Source organism: Podarcis cretensis (assembly GCF_951804945.1).
Source record: "Podarcis cretensis genome assembly, chromosome: 3".
NCBI lineage: Eukaryota > Metazoa > Chordata > Lepidosauria > Squamata > Lacertidae > Podarcis > Podarcis cretensis.
This window is the reverse complement of record NC_137172.1, coordinates 82,948,819-82,966,131: the sequence shown is the minus strand read 5'-3', so window position 1 is coordinate 82,966,131 and position 17,313 is coordinate 82,948,819. Positions and strand designations below refer to the sequence as shown.

Here is a 17,313-nt window from a genome sequence, read left to right as displayed (position 1 = left end):
AACCATAGTAAGGATCTTCATATCCACCACGATAGTTATGGTAGTCATAGCCATAATAATCGTAATAATCTTCATATCCATAGTAGTCAGGGGGATATCCATAGCCACCTCTACCTCCTCGACCTCTGCCTCTTGTTGGTGGGGGCATATGAGGAGGGCCATAGTAGTAATAATCATCATACCTGGCAAGAGATAAAAGTTGAATTTTAATTTTCTCTCTCAAAGTTTAATATCTAAATACAAATATACACACCGAAATGATTAATTCAAGTATCAGAATAGTTTCCTCAAATGTTTACTACTGGGTTATATCATGCTGTTTTTACTGCATTCATTGAAATGGAATTTTTTCTTTGGCAAATGGGGCAATCTTCATTGGAAAATTGTTTGATGCCCTACACTGTTCTATCACAATTCTTTTACTTCTATTTAATATATAAAGCTGAAGATTTTCAAACTGACCCTTGCCTAATATACTGTGTTTGCAATTACAGTATATTCATTGTCACTAATGAACTTATGAAACAAAATTTCCAGCTTCATTTCACTGGTTGCAGTCCAACAACGTATGGATTCAGAAACTTTTCTATGCCACATGCTTTACACCTACTCTGTATAGGCCCTTTCATCTTCTTACAGCAGAATCCTCCAGCTGCTGAAAATTAACAGATTGAACCCAAATAACCCAGATTTTGGAGTGCTATCATCCAGAGAATAAGTTACACTAGACCAGTGTTTCCCAACCTTTGGTCTCTAGCTGTTTTTGGACTACACTTCCCATCATCCCTAACCACTGGTCTTGCTCGCTAAGTATGATGGGAGTTGTAGTCCAAAAACAGCTGGAGACCCAAGGTTGGGAAACACTGCACTAGACAACTAAAGCTTTCTTTAGAAATTTATCCATGAAACAGCTGTATGAACTGCTCCCACCCTCTCTACCCCAATCTTCCTGAGTGGGGAATATTTTTTAATGAAACATTTACAGTCCTCATTATCAGAAAGGGAACAGGGTCAGCACATACATCTCTACATCCCTTCCATGGACAGAGAATGCCTGAAATGGGCTAGTCACAGACTAACAGGGAATACAGAAAGACCCATGAACAAGAAGGAGGGGGCAGGGAAAGAGATGCAGGGCCCCTTCCTAATTTAAAAAACTACCACAGCGTAGACATGTTTCAAAATTGACTAAAGACACCATTTGCTGATGCTTTAGTGTGGAATAGGGAGCAAAGACAGAAGCACCTGCCCAAGAGACATTAACAGCATGAAAAGTAGGAGAGTCACTGTCCACCAAATAATAATTAAGGGATATGAACTGCATGAAGAGGGAGCAGGTTCAAGCCAAAGAGAATATACATGAGCACAAAGCAGAAAGAAAGAGGACACTTGGGGCTGGATAACTATTAGGGCTGTGCACATACACGCCAAATCCAGCACTTTGGATAGACACCAAATCAATTCAGGGGCCAGTCCAAATTCATAATCAGGGTTTAAATCCTTCACCCCCATCATTATTTAACCCTCTGTTCACCAGCTATTGAGCAGGGAATTCAACCTTGCTGGGTGTTGCTTCGCCACCACATTTCATGCAGGGAACATGCTAATGAAGCAGAACCTGCCTGCCTCCCCACCCAATTATGACAGTCTCAAATTGCTCCAAGTGAGTCAACTTGACCAGGGGTGTCTCAAACCAATCTGGCCAGAGCCTAGATCTGCCCAGATGTGTTCAGGATTTAGTCAAATGTAAGTGTAGCTTTACAAATGTGCTAGCAGTATTACTACTGCTGCACCACCAGGAGGGTACAACCCGCATGGAAACTCAGAATGCCTCTATCTCAATTAGATGTGATACAGTAAGTATAGGCAGTGACCATTTTGCATGGGAGTTCCATTCCTGGCCTCCACACACGTCAGTGGAGCACCTCTTGCCCTCTTCCAGGTCTAAAAGGACCCACGCACTTGCAGTTGCATGTTAACTGGCCAAGCGCAAAACTGGACTATCTCACTGTAGCAGTGCAGGGGACAGCATGTGCAAATCAAGCCTCACTGCCACTACTTTTCATAAATTAGCCATATGTGATGCAAAATGATAGCTCTGAGGACTACCTAGTGTAGAGATGAATGGTGCTATCGGAAAGCCTCTTTGAACATGCACTTTCATTGACAGAATACATTCAAAGGGTAGATATGCCAACTAAAATGAGATTACAAACTAGCAGTAAATAAGCCTTGGATGTAATCAGAGCATGCACCATTCATAATTGAAAACCAGCAATATAATCAAATTCAATCTGTTGTTCTATAAACAGCTAACATATATACATGCTCATGGTTGCCTAAGACCTGGAACCACCACCAGGAGTTGCATCATTTCCATTTTGAGTTGCATCCAACACTGTCTCTGCACCCACAGAATGGACTTCCACTCACATAAAGCAAGTTCAGTCCTCCCTGTACCAACAAAATCTGATTTGGATGTTCCAGAGAATGAGGAGACGGGGAGCAGCACTGCAGGGGAAAGGCCAAGTCCCAATGAGCAAACCCAAGTCTCCCATAAAGCTGCGTTTTGCCTTTTGTGATTAGCACATCTTTTACAGTTCTTGTAAAGCAATGCTTGAGACACATGAATATTTGTAACTCTTCCTTTTAATTTATTCCAGAAATGCAAATAAAAGGCTGACATTCAATGGTGTCCATCCACCAGCAGATTTCCCATCCCCACTGCAGCTCCCCATGCTCCCAAAATCTCCTTCGGTGTTGGGGACACTCCAGAACAGATTTGGAGGCGGTGAGGGCTGCAGTGGGAAGAGGAAATGCATGTCTTGCTGCACAAGTAGAAATGCACTTGTACAACATTGGATGTGGTGTAGAAACAGCTGAGATAGCTACTAGGATGACAAACAGTGGGGGGAAAGGAGTATATTATTTATGGTATACAGTTTGTCCCCCACAAGGAGTGTTACACATGTGTTCCTGTCATACCACAAAATGTGCACAGGATTTCAATCTAAATTTTCTAAAATTATTGGATAGAATATTGTCAGCAGTCAATTATTGTGTCATGAAAAACCACAGAGGATACACAAAATTGCAACACAAAGCTTAAGGTAAGGATTAGTAACAAAGAACTAAAGCTTCTAAATACTGAATGCAGTGAATGTAGGAGAATAAAATAAGCAGAAATTCATAGACCCAGAGACACTTTCTGATCAGCTACATGTCTCTATTGCTTTTTCCACTTTTTCTTATGGTATCTCGGGGGGGGGGGGGGAGAGAGAGCTGCACTTGCCTGACCACTTCTGAGGACATATTTTAAAAATGTACATACAGGCCTAAGTAACGAACAGAACACTACTTCTCACGTGGATATGTTATGTAGTTAACACAGTAATTCTCTCTCCACTTTTAAAAATAGACCAAAAGATGCAGGCTGCACTTTTATTTTTGGAAAAGCATGCATAAAGGGAAGTTGATATCTTGAGCAGTGAATGTCATCAAAGAACCCTACATTTTTTTACAAATGTTTCCATGGTATGTATGCTCAGCATACAGCAAGAACTGCAAACCCACAACACTTGTGTAAGTGTCATTTAGTGTCAAATGCACACACTTTAGCACTTACATTTGATTTTTAGCAGCTTGTCTCTGCGCTTTCCGCTCTTTCCTCTTTTGATCAGGTGGCTTTGCAAAAACTATTTCTATATTTTCTCCTTCTAAATCTTTTCCATTCATTCCTTCCATTGCCTGTAGAGAATAGTTTTGAAATGCATATTGGCAATAAATTCTTCCAAAAACGTATTTTTTTAATAATATGCAAAGAACGCAGACAATATGAATAGTAAGAGATGTTGAATAGTAGTAAGAGATCTACCGCTGGTAGATATGTAGGGCATATAAGCCCACCTCCTGTCCACTAGAGGCCCTGTCTGAGGTCCTTTGATTTTTCCAATGTGTAGGTTTTCAAAAATACTCCTTGCAACCCATAAGGGCTTGAAACCAGATCTGCAAAAAGATCTGTGCTGCAAAGCAAACACTTGAAATTAAAGCAGCTACACATTCCCATAAAATAGGTTGCAAGGTAAAGTTGTTCAAAGTAAAAACAAAGAGAATAGGGAATTGTATTAACAAAGAGAACAAAATGTAATTCTTCAGCTTTCAAATACTGAGATGACCAAAATTGGAAACTGCGTTTCCCCCTATGACAATTCTATTTTTATTTGGGGGGGGGGGAGGGTAGAAATGTAAATGATTGCATTTGGTGTCATGATTAAGTTTAGAAAACTTCAGGTATATTTAGCCACTCTAACTCCTACTTGGACATGCAACACTTCATTTGCAAATAGAAGGGTCTCATTCATGAAATAGACAAGAGATGCAGCAGGGAAGAAAGGCGATTTAACCAATTCCTCCTTCCTACTACAAGCCTCATGTCACTTCCTACACTGTTCAGGGGTCTCCTAGACCTCCAGAGTGGCTTTTCAGGGGAAAGGCATAAATGCCCACGTTGGAGGTTTCTGTAAATGGAATTCCACTCATGAAAACTCTGGACTCAGCTGTTTCTGCACTGTGCACAATGGTTTTAGAGTAGAGTCTGGTTTAAAAAAGAGCAGATCAGTGAACTGAACAGCCTGCATTCTATCCTTATTTTTAAAAGAGTATAGGGCAAGGTAAGCATAGGAGAAGCAATGATTTTTCTACTTGGAGAGACAGACAGCAAAAATGAGCACCAAACTTCTCAGAACATTAACAGCCAACTTCTGTATTCATATCACTTTAGAGCCCAAAACTACAGCACAAAGCTTTAAGCATTTTATAACACAAATGTTTTAGCTAAACATGTGACTTAAAAATAATTTGATCATGTAGCAGTAGCTGCACTGTTAATCAAAACCTACCTTTACAGCACCATCACGTTCATCAAAATGGATAAAAGCGTAATCTTTTAGCTTTTTCACTCGCTCCAGCTTTCCAAACTGACTAAAGGCCTTTTCTAGTATCTCCTCTGTGACTGAATTTGCAAGGTTCCGCACAAATAACACTTTCACCTAAAATAAAGCAACAAGGGTTAATTCAGACTACAATTTTGTTTCATTCTTTGAAATACCGGCATTTGCCAAGAACACTTGGGATGTGCCGTTGAGTTGTATCAAACACTGCAAAAGCAACTTCCAGTCACCCAACAGGACCTTCATCCTCTTCTCATGCACACCCAAAATCTAGTCCTGTGGGTTCCCCTTAACCCTCAGAAGGTTTTGAAAGGGTTCAAGGGGATGCAGACAAGGAAGATCAAAGTTCTGTTGTGCGCATTCTGGATCTCAACATTTACAAATTCCTATTATAAAGAATTCAGACAACATATTTCCCTAAAAGCTATTATTATTACTATTATTAACAACTCCATCCACAATTTTTTTCAAAGATGCTTATAGCTGGAGAAAAGCCTACTAGCTCCGAATGTATACTCATTCTTCCAATGTCACTTGGGATATGTAAGAGTGGTGGTATGTTGTTGCAAGTCCCAACACCCAAGTCCCTGGTTAGCTGCTGGAACATTAAAGGTACTGACATAGTTTCAGCATAGAAAGGCATCTGACTCCTGCCTAGAGCAGTCATCTGTCCCAGCAACGCACATTCACTATTCCCCCAGACTTTTACCTAATGTGGAAATGAAACCCAATTCCAGTAAATGATAATAAAGGATCCCAGTGATGAGACTTGGTGATTGCAGTGATGGGACTTGGTGATTTGAAGCCATCACCTACAACAATGGGGATACTAAGACTGGACAAAAAAGAAGGCAGGACTTGTATTGACAAAATGTGATGAGATAATGCAGTAAAGTTCTGTCCCTATCCTAACTGAAACTAGTTTTGTCATACTAGTCTGATAAATGCTGGTCATGCAAACACAAACAGGGCATCAGATTGAAATATGTCTCCTCCTCAGTTATGAGCCAAGGAAGCTTCAAGTTAACAATCCACAATTTGTAAAAAAAAGTATTAAAAGCAGTGAAAATTCATATTATGATCCTATTTGCAAATTTTGTGTCACATGTTCACCTGTTGAGTTATCAGCTTTATATAGTTTGGTTGAAGATTTAAGTAAACTTTTGATGCTTTCACAAATGTTCTTGCTCTGAGTGCAGAACAAGCCATTCAAGTTACTGTAAGAAAATCATTTCGCAAGCATTATTCCTTCTACAGCATTTGCAGTGTTTGAAACTCCCATTGTTGTTGGTGCATTTTGCAACAGGGAACTTCATTAGGGCAAGCAATTTCTGAGCTCTGAGCTCAGTACTGCGCCTAAGATTTCAGAGTAAAACTACAAAGTGGAAGGAGGACCTTTTTCTGCCTCCCCACTTCCAGCAACTGTTTGAAGACTGGAGAAGAGACCCTCTTAAGAATATTAGGGGGGTGGGCAGGGGAAAGACTAGACCATGTGAAAAATGAATATATTTTAGCTGCAGTTCATTCATTTTCAGCTTTGCATTCTTCTTATAAAAAAGTGCGCCTTCCGTTGTTGCACCCATAACCTAGGTTTAAGGTGTTTAGCTCTTAGCTTTCATATCTCAGTTTCTAACACTGAGCATTTGCCATATGACACAGATTTAACAAAATAATCATAACTTTCAGCTTGCTATAACTTTTTTTTAAAAAGTATCACTGTTATCTTTTACCTTTGCCATGACTTCAGGATCTGGATCTTCTATAGGATCAGCCCATTCAACTGTTACCACATTACCCCAGACTTTCACTTTTCCGCTCATTAGCCTACGCCTGGCTTGTGCTGCAGTTTTATGATCTTCATATTCAAGGAAACAAAAGCCTCTATTCTTTTTTTTGTCATCAGGTTGGTGATACAATATTACATCTGTGAGACCCTCTGAAATTGAAGCCAATCACATGAGTTTAGTTAAGCAGTCATACAAATTTATTAAAAAAAAGTAGTAAAACTGTGACAATTCGTCTTTTTACCCTAATATAATACAGTGGACTATTAGATTTGCTAAAATTCCCCAGTAAATTTCTTATATACCGTATTTTTCCGTGTATAACACGTCCCTGTGTAAAAGATGTGTATAATTTTTGGGGACTCCAAATTAAGAAAATGGGCGGAGCTTGCCCAGTGTATAAGACGAGCCCCAATTTTTAACCTAATTTTTAAATTAAAAAACCTAGTCTTATACACAGAAACATACGGTAGCTTATCTTCTGATGCTTTCCCCCACATATACCATGGCACTAACTGAAAACCAACAGAGAAAATTTAATTTACTCCCCATCAAAAGTACTTTTCTAGAAAGAAAGTCTGAACTGAACAAGAAAAGACTGCATATGTACAACACTTGCCTCTAATTTGGGGCTAGATATTTGACCAGTCAAATATTTTCAGCAACTGACCAGTATAGGATGTCTCTACTGAATGTCATGAATATTCCATGACATCATAACAGCTTGGCTTCGTTTGCCCTTTATTTTATCTTAACACAGTATAGTGTGTTAACATAAAATAAAGGGCAAACGAAGCCAAGCTGTTACGATGTCATGGAATGTTCATGAATATTCTAAATGATTGACAACGAGATCTAGCAGAACTGAGCAAAATTACTCCTTTAATAATTTCTTCCAAACAGTCAAACTTACTGAATAAGAGGCTTTGGGTAAAACCTCCCTCAAGCAATGTATGACACAAGGATAGGCCACAGTCCCAGCTCATCTCTTTCTTATTGTCAAGAATATTCCTTATGATCTCAGTTTACAATGTCATCATCATTCAACATCAGCCGAAAGATGGTGAAAAAATTCATCACTGATCACTTGAATTATTTCCTTTTAAATTCACACACCCAAGATACCAAGTAACTTACCTGTTACTTTGCTAAATTCTTCAACTATCTGCTCCTTTGTTTTACTCTTAGGGATAGAGCCAACAAAGAGCCTATTATTGGCAACGGAGATACATACACCAATATGTTTTCCAGAGCGGATTTCATGATTGTTATACTAGAAGAAAGAAAGTAATATAGGGTAGGTCATCCAAAAGTGCTTATGCTTTTCCTTGCTTGCAAACTTTGAACTTTTACTTCTTTGCAGAAATATCACTCAATACAGAGTAGTATTTTTTTCAAAAGAGGAGCAAGTGCTTCAAGTACAGTGGTACCTCGGGTTAAGAACCTAATTCATTCTGGAGGTCCGTTCTTAACATGAAACTGTTCTTAACATGAAGTACCACTTTAGCTAATGGGGCCTCCCACTGCCACCGTGCTGTCGGAACTCGATTTCTGTTCTCATCCTGAAGCAAAGTTCTTAACCCAAGCTACTATTTCTAGGTTAGCGGAGTCTGTAACCTGAAGTACCACTGTATTGGGAGTGCACCATTTTCAGCAGTGTGGCTTCTAACCATGTGATAATGCAGTTACGTGGGCCACTAAATAGATGGTTCTATATGGCCCTGGGTTGCCTACCTGATTAAAAGTAACTGGACACAGTATCAATGAACTGTATTGAGGCACTTTAAAGACTGACAATTTTATTATGGGATTTTATTATCATGGGCCTTGGTTCATAAAAGTTTACGCTATAATAATATTTTATTTTTTTAAAATTGCCACAATAATGGGGTTTTTCTTGCAGCAACAGAATAACCTAGCTACCCTGTAAATGAGTACACTATGCTTGTCAGCTGTGTGGACACCACACACACACACATACAAGAACCCTGGAAACTGTAGCTTACCCCTCACACAGCTACAATTCCTAGCACCCTTAAACTACAGCTCTTAAGATTATTTGGGGGAAATGATCTTCAAAGACACCTTGGGTTAAACCCTATGTGTTGCTCTAATCCTAGATCAGAGAAAAGCAGCAACAGTGGTACCTGAGCACAACTATTCTCTGCCTTTCATCTCCTAATACACAAAATGTTGCTTAGTTTCAAAGAAACCAACTACAGCCTGCATTGCAGCAGGATCCTCTCCCATTGGAAACACACATCAATATAAAGTGGAGTAGAAGGCATCCTTACCATACTTCAGTAATTGTACAAGCCATCTCACTCTGTGAGGAAAAGTTAAGCCTAAGACTACCTATGGAGCTACTTGGCTTTTGCTAAGTGTCCCACTGTTCTTGTTTTGACTATGAGCAAAGGATGACCTTGTCAATCTCTCTCCCCAGATACTGCTCCCCTTGACCCTTTATGGCAGTGCTCATTCCCTGAATTGCAAGTCAGAGACCAAGGATATGCTATAATCCTCAAGTAGAAAAGCAAAAGAGGGAACAGAGACCATGGAGAACGATCCCTCATTTTAAGTGGAGTGGGACAATTAGATTACTTTAATATCAAATTAAGCCACTTGAAGGCACTGCACACTATACCAATTTAGTGTACCATGTAACACTACAGTACATTCAACATTAGAGACCATAACCAAAATTTTAATTACGGGTGTGGAACTTTAAGCTAAAGAAATGGTACTTCATAAGCCCAGTCATTAGCCTGGATCTTTTTCAAGCAAGTAAGACAGAAATCTTTTGTAAAATGGTAGGCAGCTAGTTTTCTTTCAGGTCAAGGGTCATGTTTCTTAGCCTTTAAAAAATCCTGCTCTTCATGCAATAAGATATTGTACAGTATGAGCTCACTTAACCCAAGACATAATTCCATGTACACATGTGTAAGACTGCACTGTAAGCATTTCCATTTCTGCTATTCTTGACGCTCACAGGGATGGAAGAAAAAAAAGAACAAACAGCATATAACATAACAAACTGAATTAATAAGTTAAAGGAACTCTTAGAACTGCTTAACTAAAAGAGGTTCTGGAGGTCACGAGACCTAAACAATTCTAATCTATACATCATGATGTACACCATAGAGTATACTTCCAGCCACTGCCAGGGATTTTTGTACTTGCTTTTAGATAAAGGGGTGATCCTAAAAGAATGCAGTAAGAAAAATCTTACCAGTTTAACAGCTTCCTGAGCTGCCTCTTTGTTACAAAAAGTGACAAAAGCGTATCCTCTGTTTAAGCCTGTCAGAGGGTCCATCATTAAGCGAAGATCCCATATAGGCCCTGCTTTCTCAAATAATGGAACCAGTTCATCCTCAAATAAGTCCCTTGGAATCTTACCCACAAATATCTGTAACAAAAAAACATATTTTAAAAAGGATCACACATACGGGTAGCAAGGACACACCACCCCATCATAAAATGTGATGCTGCTTACCTCAGTGCCAACAGAAGGCTGTTGTCCTGAGTAGACACACTCTGGGGGAGGACCACCATATTTTCTTTGTCCAGTAGTCACATCAAGTGTGTAACCCGTTCTCTCCAAAAGTGCCTTCAAATTTAAGTTTAGAGTTTAAATAAAGTCTAACTGTTTACCAAGTAATTAAACGGTCTAATTAAAATAGGAAAAGGAGACAAATGCTTGCAATGAAATAATCTCTGACACTTATGTTTTAAGAGCGACTTGCATTCCCTCAGCTTTGAATATGTCTGAGTATATACTAATTTTGAGCAAATTTGATTTTTGATTTGATTTTTGCACATAAACACACCCTTCCGAAAAAACCTATTGTACATTTCAATCCTAAATCCTGTGTGCAAAGCTTCTCAAAGTCAGTTTTGCTTCCTTCGCCAGGTGCCTTCTGTTTGCATAGGCAGCTGTTATGCCAAGAATCCTACACTTATCCCACCAAATGAAGGCCTGTTTGTGCCTCACTGCAGGGCAATAGTTCTCAAACTTTTTTCTCTGGGCCACTTTCAGAATTAATATTTGCTTGCACCACCCTCAATTTTGTATTGATAAGAAATACATGGGGAAACTGAAATAAACAACTCCTAGCAGTGCTTGATTTATAAAACAGAACACAACTACTTTATAATGTGATCACTGGACATCCATAAAGTATAAAACAATGCAGCTGTATAAGAACATTAATCATTCCCAAATATAATACTGATTATCCTTGAATCTTCCCATCACACTTGCCACACCAGTGTGGCGCACCACACCCTGTGAGAACCACTACTGTAGGACATCAGCAGCCTTCTCTTGGCCATACACAGAGCCTGCTTCAATTGAGAATAGGTGTGCCCTCTGAATTTGGAGAGCATGCTAGACGTGAAGCATGGAGAGACCTCAAGTTTAAAAGAATACGCCTAATAAAACATAGCATGCCTAGTAGAGCAGCAGCACAAATAAGCTTGGAAGTGTCCAGGTCACTTTTTATGCAAGGCCACTCTTCCCCCTCCTCCAAATTGTATGATGAATTAGCATAAACATGCATGCTTCAATCAACACTAAGCCTGCCCTACAGTCCTGGGGACATGCATACTTCAGTTTGACTAAAGAGATTAAATACTGCTCAGTATTTCATTAGCTCTTTGTGAATGAAATAATGGATAAAATGTATTGGAATTCCAGTACTGAGTACTCAAAAAACAAAAGCAAGCAAGCCATGGAAAAATATATGTACTGTGTGCAAATGCTACATTCAATTGCTTTTCTACAATTTCTGTACTTGATTGTTGTGGGCTTTCACACAATAAAAAGTTACTCTATCAAAAGACATAATTTCTCATGGTAGAATAAGCCGAAGTATTTGCGGTATACTTCAATAGTCATGAAGCACTGAAGTCTTTCCAGTGTCAGGCTGTACTAAACTTCCAACTGCTGGCTGATACAATTTAATCTCAAATTACAGTGCCAATAGTGATGATTCATGACCCGTCTATATAAAAACAGATGTGAATGTATATCTATTAAAAGCAAGAAAGAGAAAGCCTACAAATCATGATGCCAATATTAAATGTATAGACTGGGTACAAAAACTGCCATTCTATAACAATTTGTGGCATAGTGCTAGTGGCATGAATCAGATGTCAGAGGTACTTTCACAATTGCACCCTGCTAACATCTCCCTCTAAGGGACGCAGGTGGCGCTGTGGGTTAAAGCCTCAGTGCCTAGGGCTTGCCGATCGAAAGGTCGGCGGTTCGAATCCCTGCGGCGGGGTGCGCTCCTGCTGCTCGGTCCCAGCGCCTGCCAACCTAGCAGTTCGAAAGCACCTCCGGGTGCAAGTAGATAAATAGGGACCGCTTACCAGCGGGAAGGTAAACGGCGTTTCCGTGTGCGGCTCTGGCTTGCCAGAGCAGCGATGTCACGCTGGCCACGTGACCCGGAAGTGTCTCCGGACAGCGCTGGCCCCTGGCCTCTTAAGTGACATGGGCGCACAACCCCAGAGTCTGTCAAGACTGGCCCGTACGGGCAGGGGTACCTTTACCTTTACCTTTTTAACATCTCCCTCTGCAGAATGCAGAACAGGACCTGTATCCAGAGACTTTTTCCAAAAGTAAAATATGGACAAATACTGTGCAGAGGAATCTAAATAAGGGTAAGCTGCTCTTATAGAAATGTCAACTGGCAAGCACCAATGAAGGCATGACCAAGAAAAATATTGTTAAAAAAATACTTCAACACAAATCATTCTTATACAACCACAGAAATTAGCACTAAAGACATAAGCATACCGGCCTATAATGAAACATACCTTGATTTTTGCCTCATCTGGTCCTTTGCTAGAATCTGCCACTTTGGTCCCTTGTTTTTCTCGCTGTCTATATGTCTTCATGACGCCACATAAAAAGGCACTTTTGTTCTAAAAAGATTACACAAATAATGTGTAAGGGCTGAATTTTAAATCAATCATCCTGACTTGTTCAAGTTTTTCACATGTGCTAGTACAAACTGTAGTACTATCAAGGAACAGAAATGCCACTATAGTAGTACATTACCTGAACATGTGAGAGATCACTGTCTTTAAACTGCTGAAGCACTGCCAATGCACCTTCTTCATTAAATTCCTTTAAAGCTTCAATAGCTCTTTCATCTAAATCACTGTGAGCAACTAGCCCTAGAAAAAGAAATATTATATTCTAGCATTTTTAGTTATTTCATTTCAGAAGCAGATCCACTGATCAGAGGCCCATTTCAGGATTTCCCCTTTACTTAAAAGGTTGCTTTAATCTACAAATGTACTGTAATACATATGCTGATATTTGTTAAGTTTTGACAAACTCTGAAAAGTCATAATTTTGCATAAACAGTTGACTCAACTTGAGCAGTGATTCTCAGTACTTTTCTGCCTCTTAAGGAAACTGTTTAAAAAGACTAAAGCACTCAAACAATTCTATTGGTCTCCAAAACTGAGCTTCAGAACATGACTGAAAACACAGTAGCCTTTGCACCCACAGGTTCAAACATTAAATCAGGTATCTTCCAGAAGAGATGCTTATGATTACTGCCTCACTTACTACACAGTGCTCCAAAGACAAATATAATCCACTATGAAGTCTTCCTACTGCCTGAAGTACAACTGCATTCCCCTACCACCACCCATTCACTCAGTACCACAGACTAACCTACAGCAGCATAAATGCCACATTATCGTTTATCATCCAAACACTTGCTAAGAAGACTGCAGTCCCCATCTTTGGGTTTTTGTTTTTTGTTTGGAAACCACAAAAAGTTGCTATTTTAGCCCAAAGCAAGGAAAAGTCCAATAGAAAATATTGAAAATGTGACTTTGCAAGTTTTACATCTTACCTGCAACGTAAATTTCATCTAGTTTTTCAGCAACTTTCTGTGGTAAACCAGCATCAAGCAATGTCTGGAAATGCTCAGAATGGGTAACTGCAGCAGAAGTATCCATCGGCTCTTCAGTACCATTCCCATTAACATGTTCAGAAGCCATGTTTCCAGATATCTGTTCAAACGCAATAAGCATCATAATTAAGCTATAAACCTTAAAGCCGAACTATTGGTGTATCAGTCAATACATGCAGCTACCTGCTAGGGACTCGCAGAGTGTAAGCCGTTTTCCCTACTACTTTTGCAATCAGAAAGCACGCAAGGCTTTTTCAAGAGAAAGACTAATAGTGCAAAGGCATACCCTATAACCAAAGCCTAGCGAGGATATTAAGATTTTATTGCAGCTTTTACACAATCCAGCCGAACTCTCTCGCTCACCTCCCTTCTCTATCTCTCTAAAACGCTCTAAGCAGCTCTTGGAGAAGTTAGAAATGGAACAAGAAGCAAAAGGCGCGGAAGAACGTGCAGCCACCAACGCGCGACACAGCCACTGCCATTCCCTGCTGCTTTTACCCGAATCGCTTCATTCAACCCTTCGCACCTCTCGCGAAATCCCGTTCCGCTGCCTACGCTACAGCTTCTTCCCGCCTCTTTGACAGGGCCTAAAAGCAACCAGGCGAAAGGAACAAAGCGCTTCCCAGTCCGCACCCAGCCCAAGCGGCGGCAGCCGCCATATGTCCGCTGGAAACACGTGCTCGGCGCGTTCAAATGTCTTACAACTTCCTCCAGCGACCAACTTCCCTCCACCCCACCCCACCCCCCCTCCCGGAAAAGCAGCCTGTCCCTCCTCCTCCTCCACTTTTCCCTCCGGGAGAAGAATTGCAACACCCTGGGCCCGATTTCGCCATGTGGAAAGAACGGGGGGGGGGGGCGGACAAAAATGACTGCTTTCCCATGGCTTTCCTCCTCCCGCCGGGTAAAAACAAGCACGCACAGAATCAAGACCCTCCCTCCCTTCTTCCCACCATGCTTCTTCCAACTCGAGCGTTGGAAAGACACGGATCCCAGGCTCCGGCCCGTTACGTGACACGAGGCACGCGGCAAAACCCCACCACCACCATTGAAAAAAGAAGTCGTCCCGCAGCCACATTGGCATCGGCTGCGGCTGCCTGCCTTGCTCCTTCCAGCCTTCCCACCATGTCCCACCCCACCCCGGAGGCGCCTCGTGGCCAATGAATGGCGCTGCCGCCTGGACAATGAGGCAGCTGGAGCCCCTCGCGGGAGGGAGAGGGGGGGCGAGCAGGGGGGGCTTCCCCTCGTTCCCCTCCACGTCGTGCGGCCTAGCGGCACCCGCCGTCCAGCGTGGCTAAGTGCCGGGAGAAGCTGCGCGGGACAGGGCCGCCGCCGGCCTCTTTTGTTTATCCAAGCTCCCACCCCGCCAGAACCGGCCGGGCGGCAGGCTGCCTCCCGCTCTCCCTCCGTTTTCCACGGGCTCCCGGCCCGCTCCTCCCGGGGAGAACCTTCTCTTCGGGCCCCTTCTTTCTCTCCACCCCCATAGCCATCCCCCCCCCGCCGACTCTCCCTCTCCCCTCCCCTCTCCACAGCGCCTGACGAGCCCCGGTGGCTGCTGACCTGTGTGGGGCGAGCGGCAGGCGCTGGCGGCGGCGGCGGGGGAGGGACGATGAGCGGCGCGCGAAAGGGCTCCGGAGAGGGAGGGGTGGCGCGGGCGGGGGGCGCGGTTGCGGAGCTGCCCCTTCTCCGCTCCCTCAGCGTGTCCTGAGAATGTGGCAGGAGCCTGCGTAAAATGGCGGCCGCTCGAGCGCTCACGCCGCTGCTGGCACCAACCAACCCCAGCCCCCTTCCACTCGGCTCAGGCAGGGCGGGGAGAAGCCAGGAGGAGGGAGGGAGGGAGGAGGAGGCGCCGCCGCCGCCGTGTGAGGGAGAGAGAGAACGCGCGCGCGCTGGCGCAGCCCCAACGCCGGGGTCTCCCGAGCAGATCCACAAGGGTTATCGCCCCGCCCGCTAACTTTGGCAAAGCTAGATTCTTAGGCAAGGCGGCGGACCAATGGGAGGCCGCGCATGCGCTTACGGCAGCCAGACGGTGGCTGGCGGTCCTCGGCACGCTGCAACGTTGCGGAAGGCGAGAGAAAAGAACGTTCCGTGCGCTGCTGCCCACCTTCGTTGCGCGCGCGCCCCCTGCCCTGCCGCCGCCGCCCGCTCTTTGGGCGACTCCTAATTAGCGCTACGGGAAACTCGCGCACGTTCAAGAACTGAGGGAACTTTCGCGTTCTGAACGTGCCGTAGTCATTTCGGATTGTCACGGCTATTGCAATAAACTTCTTGACGATTAGTGCAATGTTGCTTTTACGCTTCATTACGTTGTTTAATTTTTGCGTATACTGTGTATTAGATATATATTTAGTTTGTGGGGTTTTTTTAAAGTTCGGTGTAAAGTCGTTGGGGGAACCTGGATGTGTACCAGAAGTTGCTGTTGACATAACAGCGAAACTCGGCATTCCATTTAAAAAAATAATACTTGCACACACTATCATAGCCTAGCAAAGCTTGGTACTATTCAATTTAAAATTAGTAACAGTAGTAGCAGTAACTAATAATAATTATATTGTCAAGTAGATAAACAGCTTTAAACAGGAAGATGACAGTCACTGCTGCCAGTTAATGCTACTTTCCCTACACTCCTGAATTCCCAGGAAGGGCAGCTGAGGTAAAGTTGAGCTGAATCCTCAGTTTCCAGGAAGGCCGGCTGAGGGACAGCTGAATTGTGAAGACTATTTTTTCCCCATTATGGGAGGTGGTAGGGACAGGACACAGTTAAGCTAGTGTCTAAAGCAGAGGTGGGGTTGTTTCTGACCCTGTAGCCCAGGCATGTTTTAGGACTATGATTCCCATCATCCCCAACCACTGGTCCTGTTAGCTAGGGATGATGGGAGTTGTAGTCCGAAAACATCTGGAGGGTCAAGTTTGGCTATGCCTGTTCTAGCCAAATCTAGTGGGTTCATACTTGTCCTGTGAAGCCATTTGGTAACTTCTAGGGACGCAGGTGGCGCTGTGGGTTAAAGCCTCAGCGCCTAGGGCTTGCCGATCGAAAGGTTGGCGGTTCGAATCCCCGTGGCGGGGTGCGCTCCCGCTGCTCGGTCCCAGCGCCTGCCAACCTAGCAGTTCGAAAGCACCCCCGGGTGCAAGTAGATAAATAGGGACCACTTACTGGTGGGAAGGTAAACGGCGTTTCCGTGTGCTGCGCTGGCTCGCCAGATGCAGCTTTGTCACGCTGGCCATGTGACCTGGAAGTGTCTCCGGACAGCGCTGGCCCCCGGCCTCTTGAGTGAGATGGGCGCACAACCCTAGAGTCTGTCAAGACTGGCCCGTACGGGCAGGGGTGCCTTTACCTTTACCTTTAGGGACGCAGGTGGCGCTGTGGGTTAAATCACAGAGCCTAGGACTTGCCGATCAGAAGGTCGGCGGTTCGAATATCCGCGACGGGGTGAGCTCCCGTTGCCCCGTCCCAGCTCCTGCCAACCTAGCAGTTCGAAAGCACATCAAAGTGCAAGTAGATAAATAGGTACCACTCCGGCGGGAAGGTAAACAGCGTTTTTGTGGGCTGCTCTGGTTTGCCAGAAGCGGCTTAGTCAAGCTGTCTGCGGACAAACGCCAGCTTCCTCGGCCTATAGAGATGAGCGCCGTAACCTGAGTTGTCCACGA

The 17,313-nt window shown here is 43.2% G+C and overlaps 1 protein-coding gene across 7 annotated transcripts in view; it reads right to left on the bottom strand.

The window, feature by feature from the left end:
• The window catches only part of SYNCRIP (synaptotagmin binding cytoplasmic RNA interacting protein), a 20,147-nt gene extending 4,699 nt beyond the window's left edge, over positions 1-15,448 (bottom strand). For 6 of the 7 annotated variants that reach the window (XM_079970463.1, XM_079970464.1, XM_079970465.1 and 3 more), the window contains exons 1-11: positions 15,226-15,354; positions 13,609-13,768; positions 12,798-12,916; positions 12,554-12,661; positions 10,227-10,340; positions 9,963-10,139; positions 7,871-8,006; positions 6,680-6,885; positions 4,899-5,048; positions 3,626-3,747; positions 1-182 (exon numbers count right to left, since the gene is read on the bottom strand). The exon at positions 1-182 is cut by the window's left edge. In XM_079970463.1, the coding sequence (XP_079826589.1) occupies positions 1-182; positions 3,626-3,747; positions 4,899-5,048; positions 6,680-6,885; positions 7,871-8,006; positions 9,963-10,139; positions 10,227-10,340; positions 12,554-12,661; positions 12,798-12,916; positions 13,609-13,756 (1,462 nt within the window). In that variant the 5' untranslated portion in view covers positions 13,757-13,768; positions 15,226-15,354. Of the gene's footprint in view, positions 183-3,625; positions 3,748-4,898; positions 5,049-6,679; positions 6,886-7,870; positions 8,007-9,962; positions 10,140-10,226; positions 10,341-12,553; positions 12,662-12,797; positions 12,917-13,608; positions 13,769-15,225 lie in introns of all 7 variants that reach the window. The other variant, XM_079970468.1, reaches the window with a different exon arrangement.
• Positions 15,449-17,313: the final 1,865 nt, after the last annotated feature.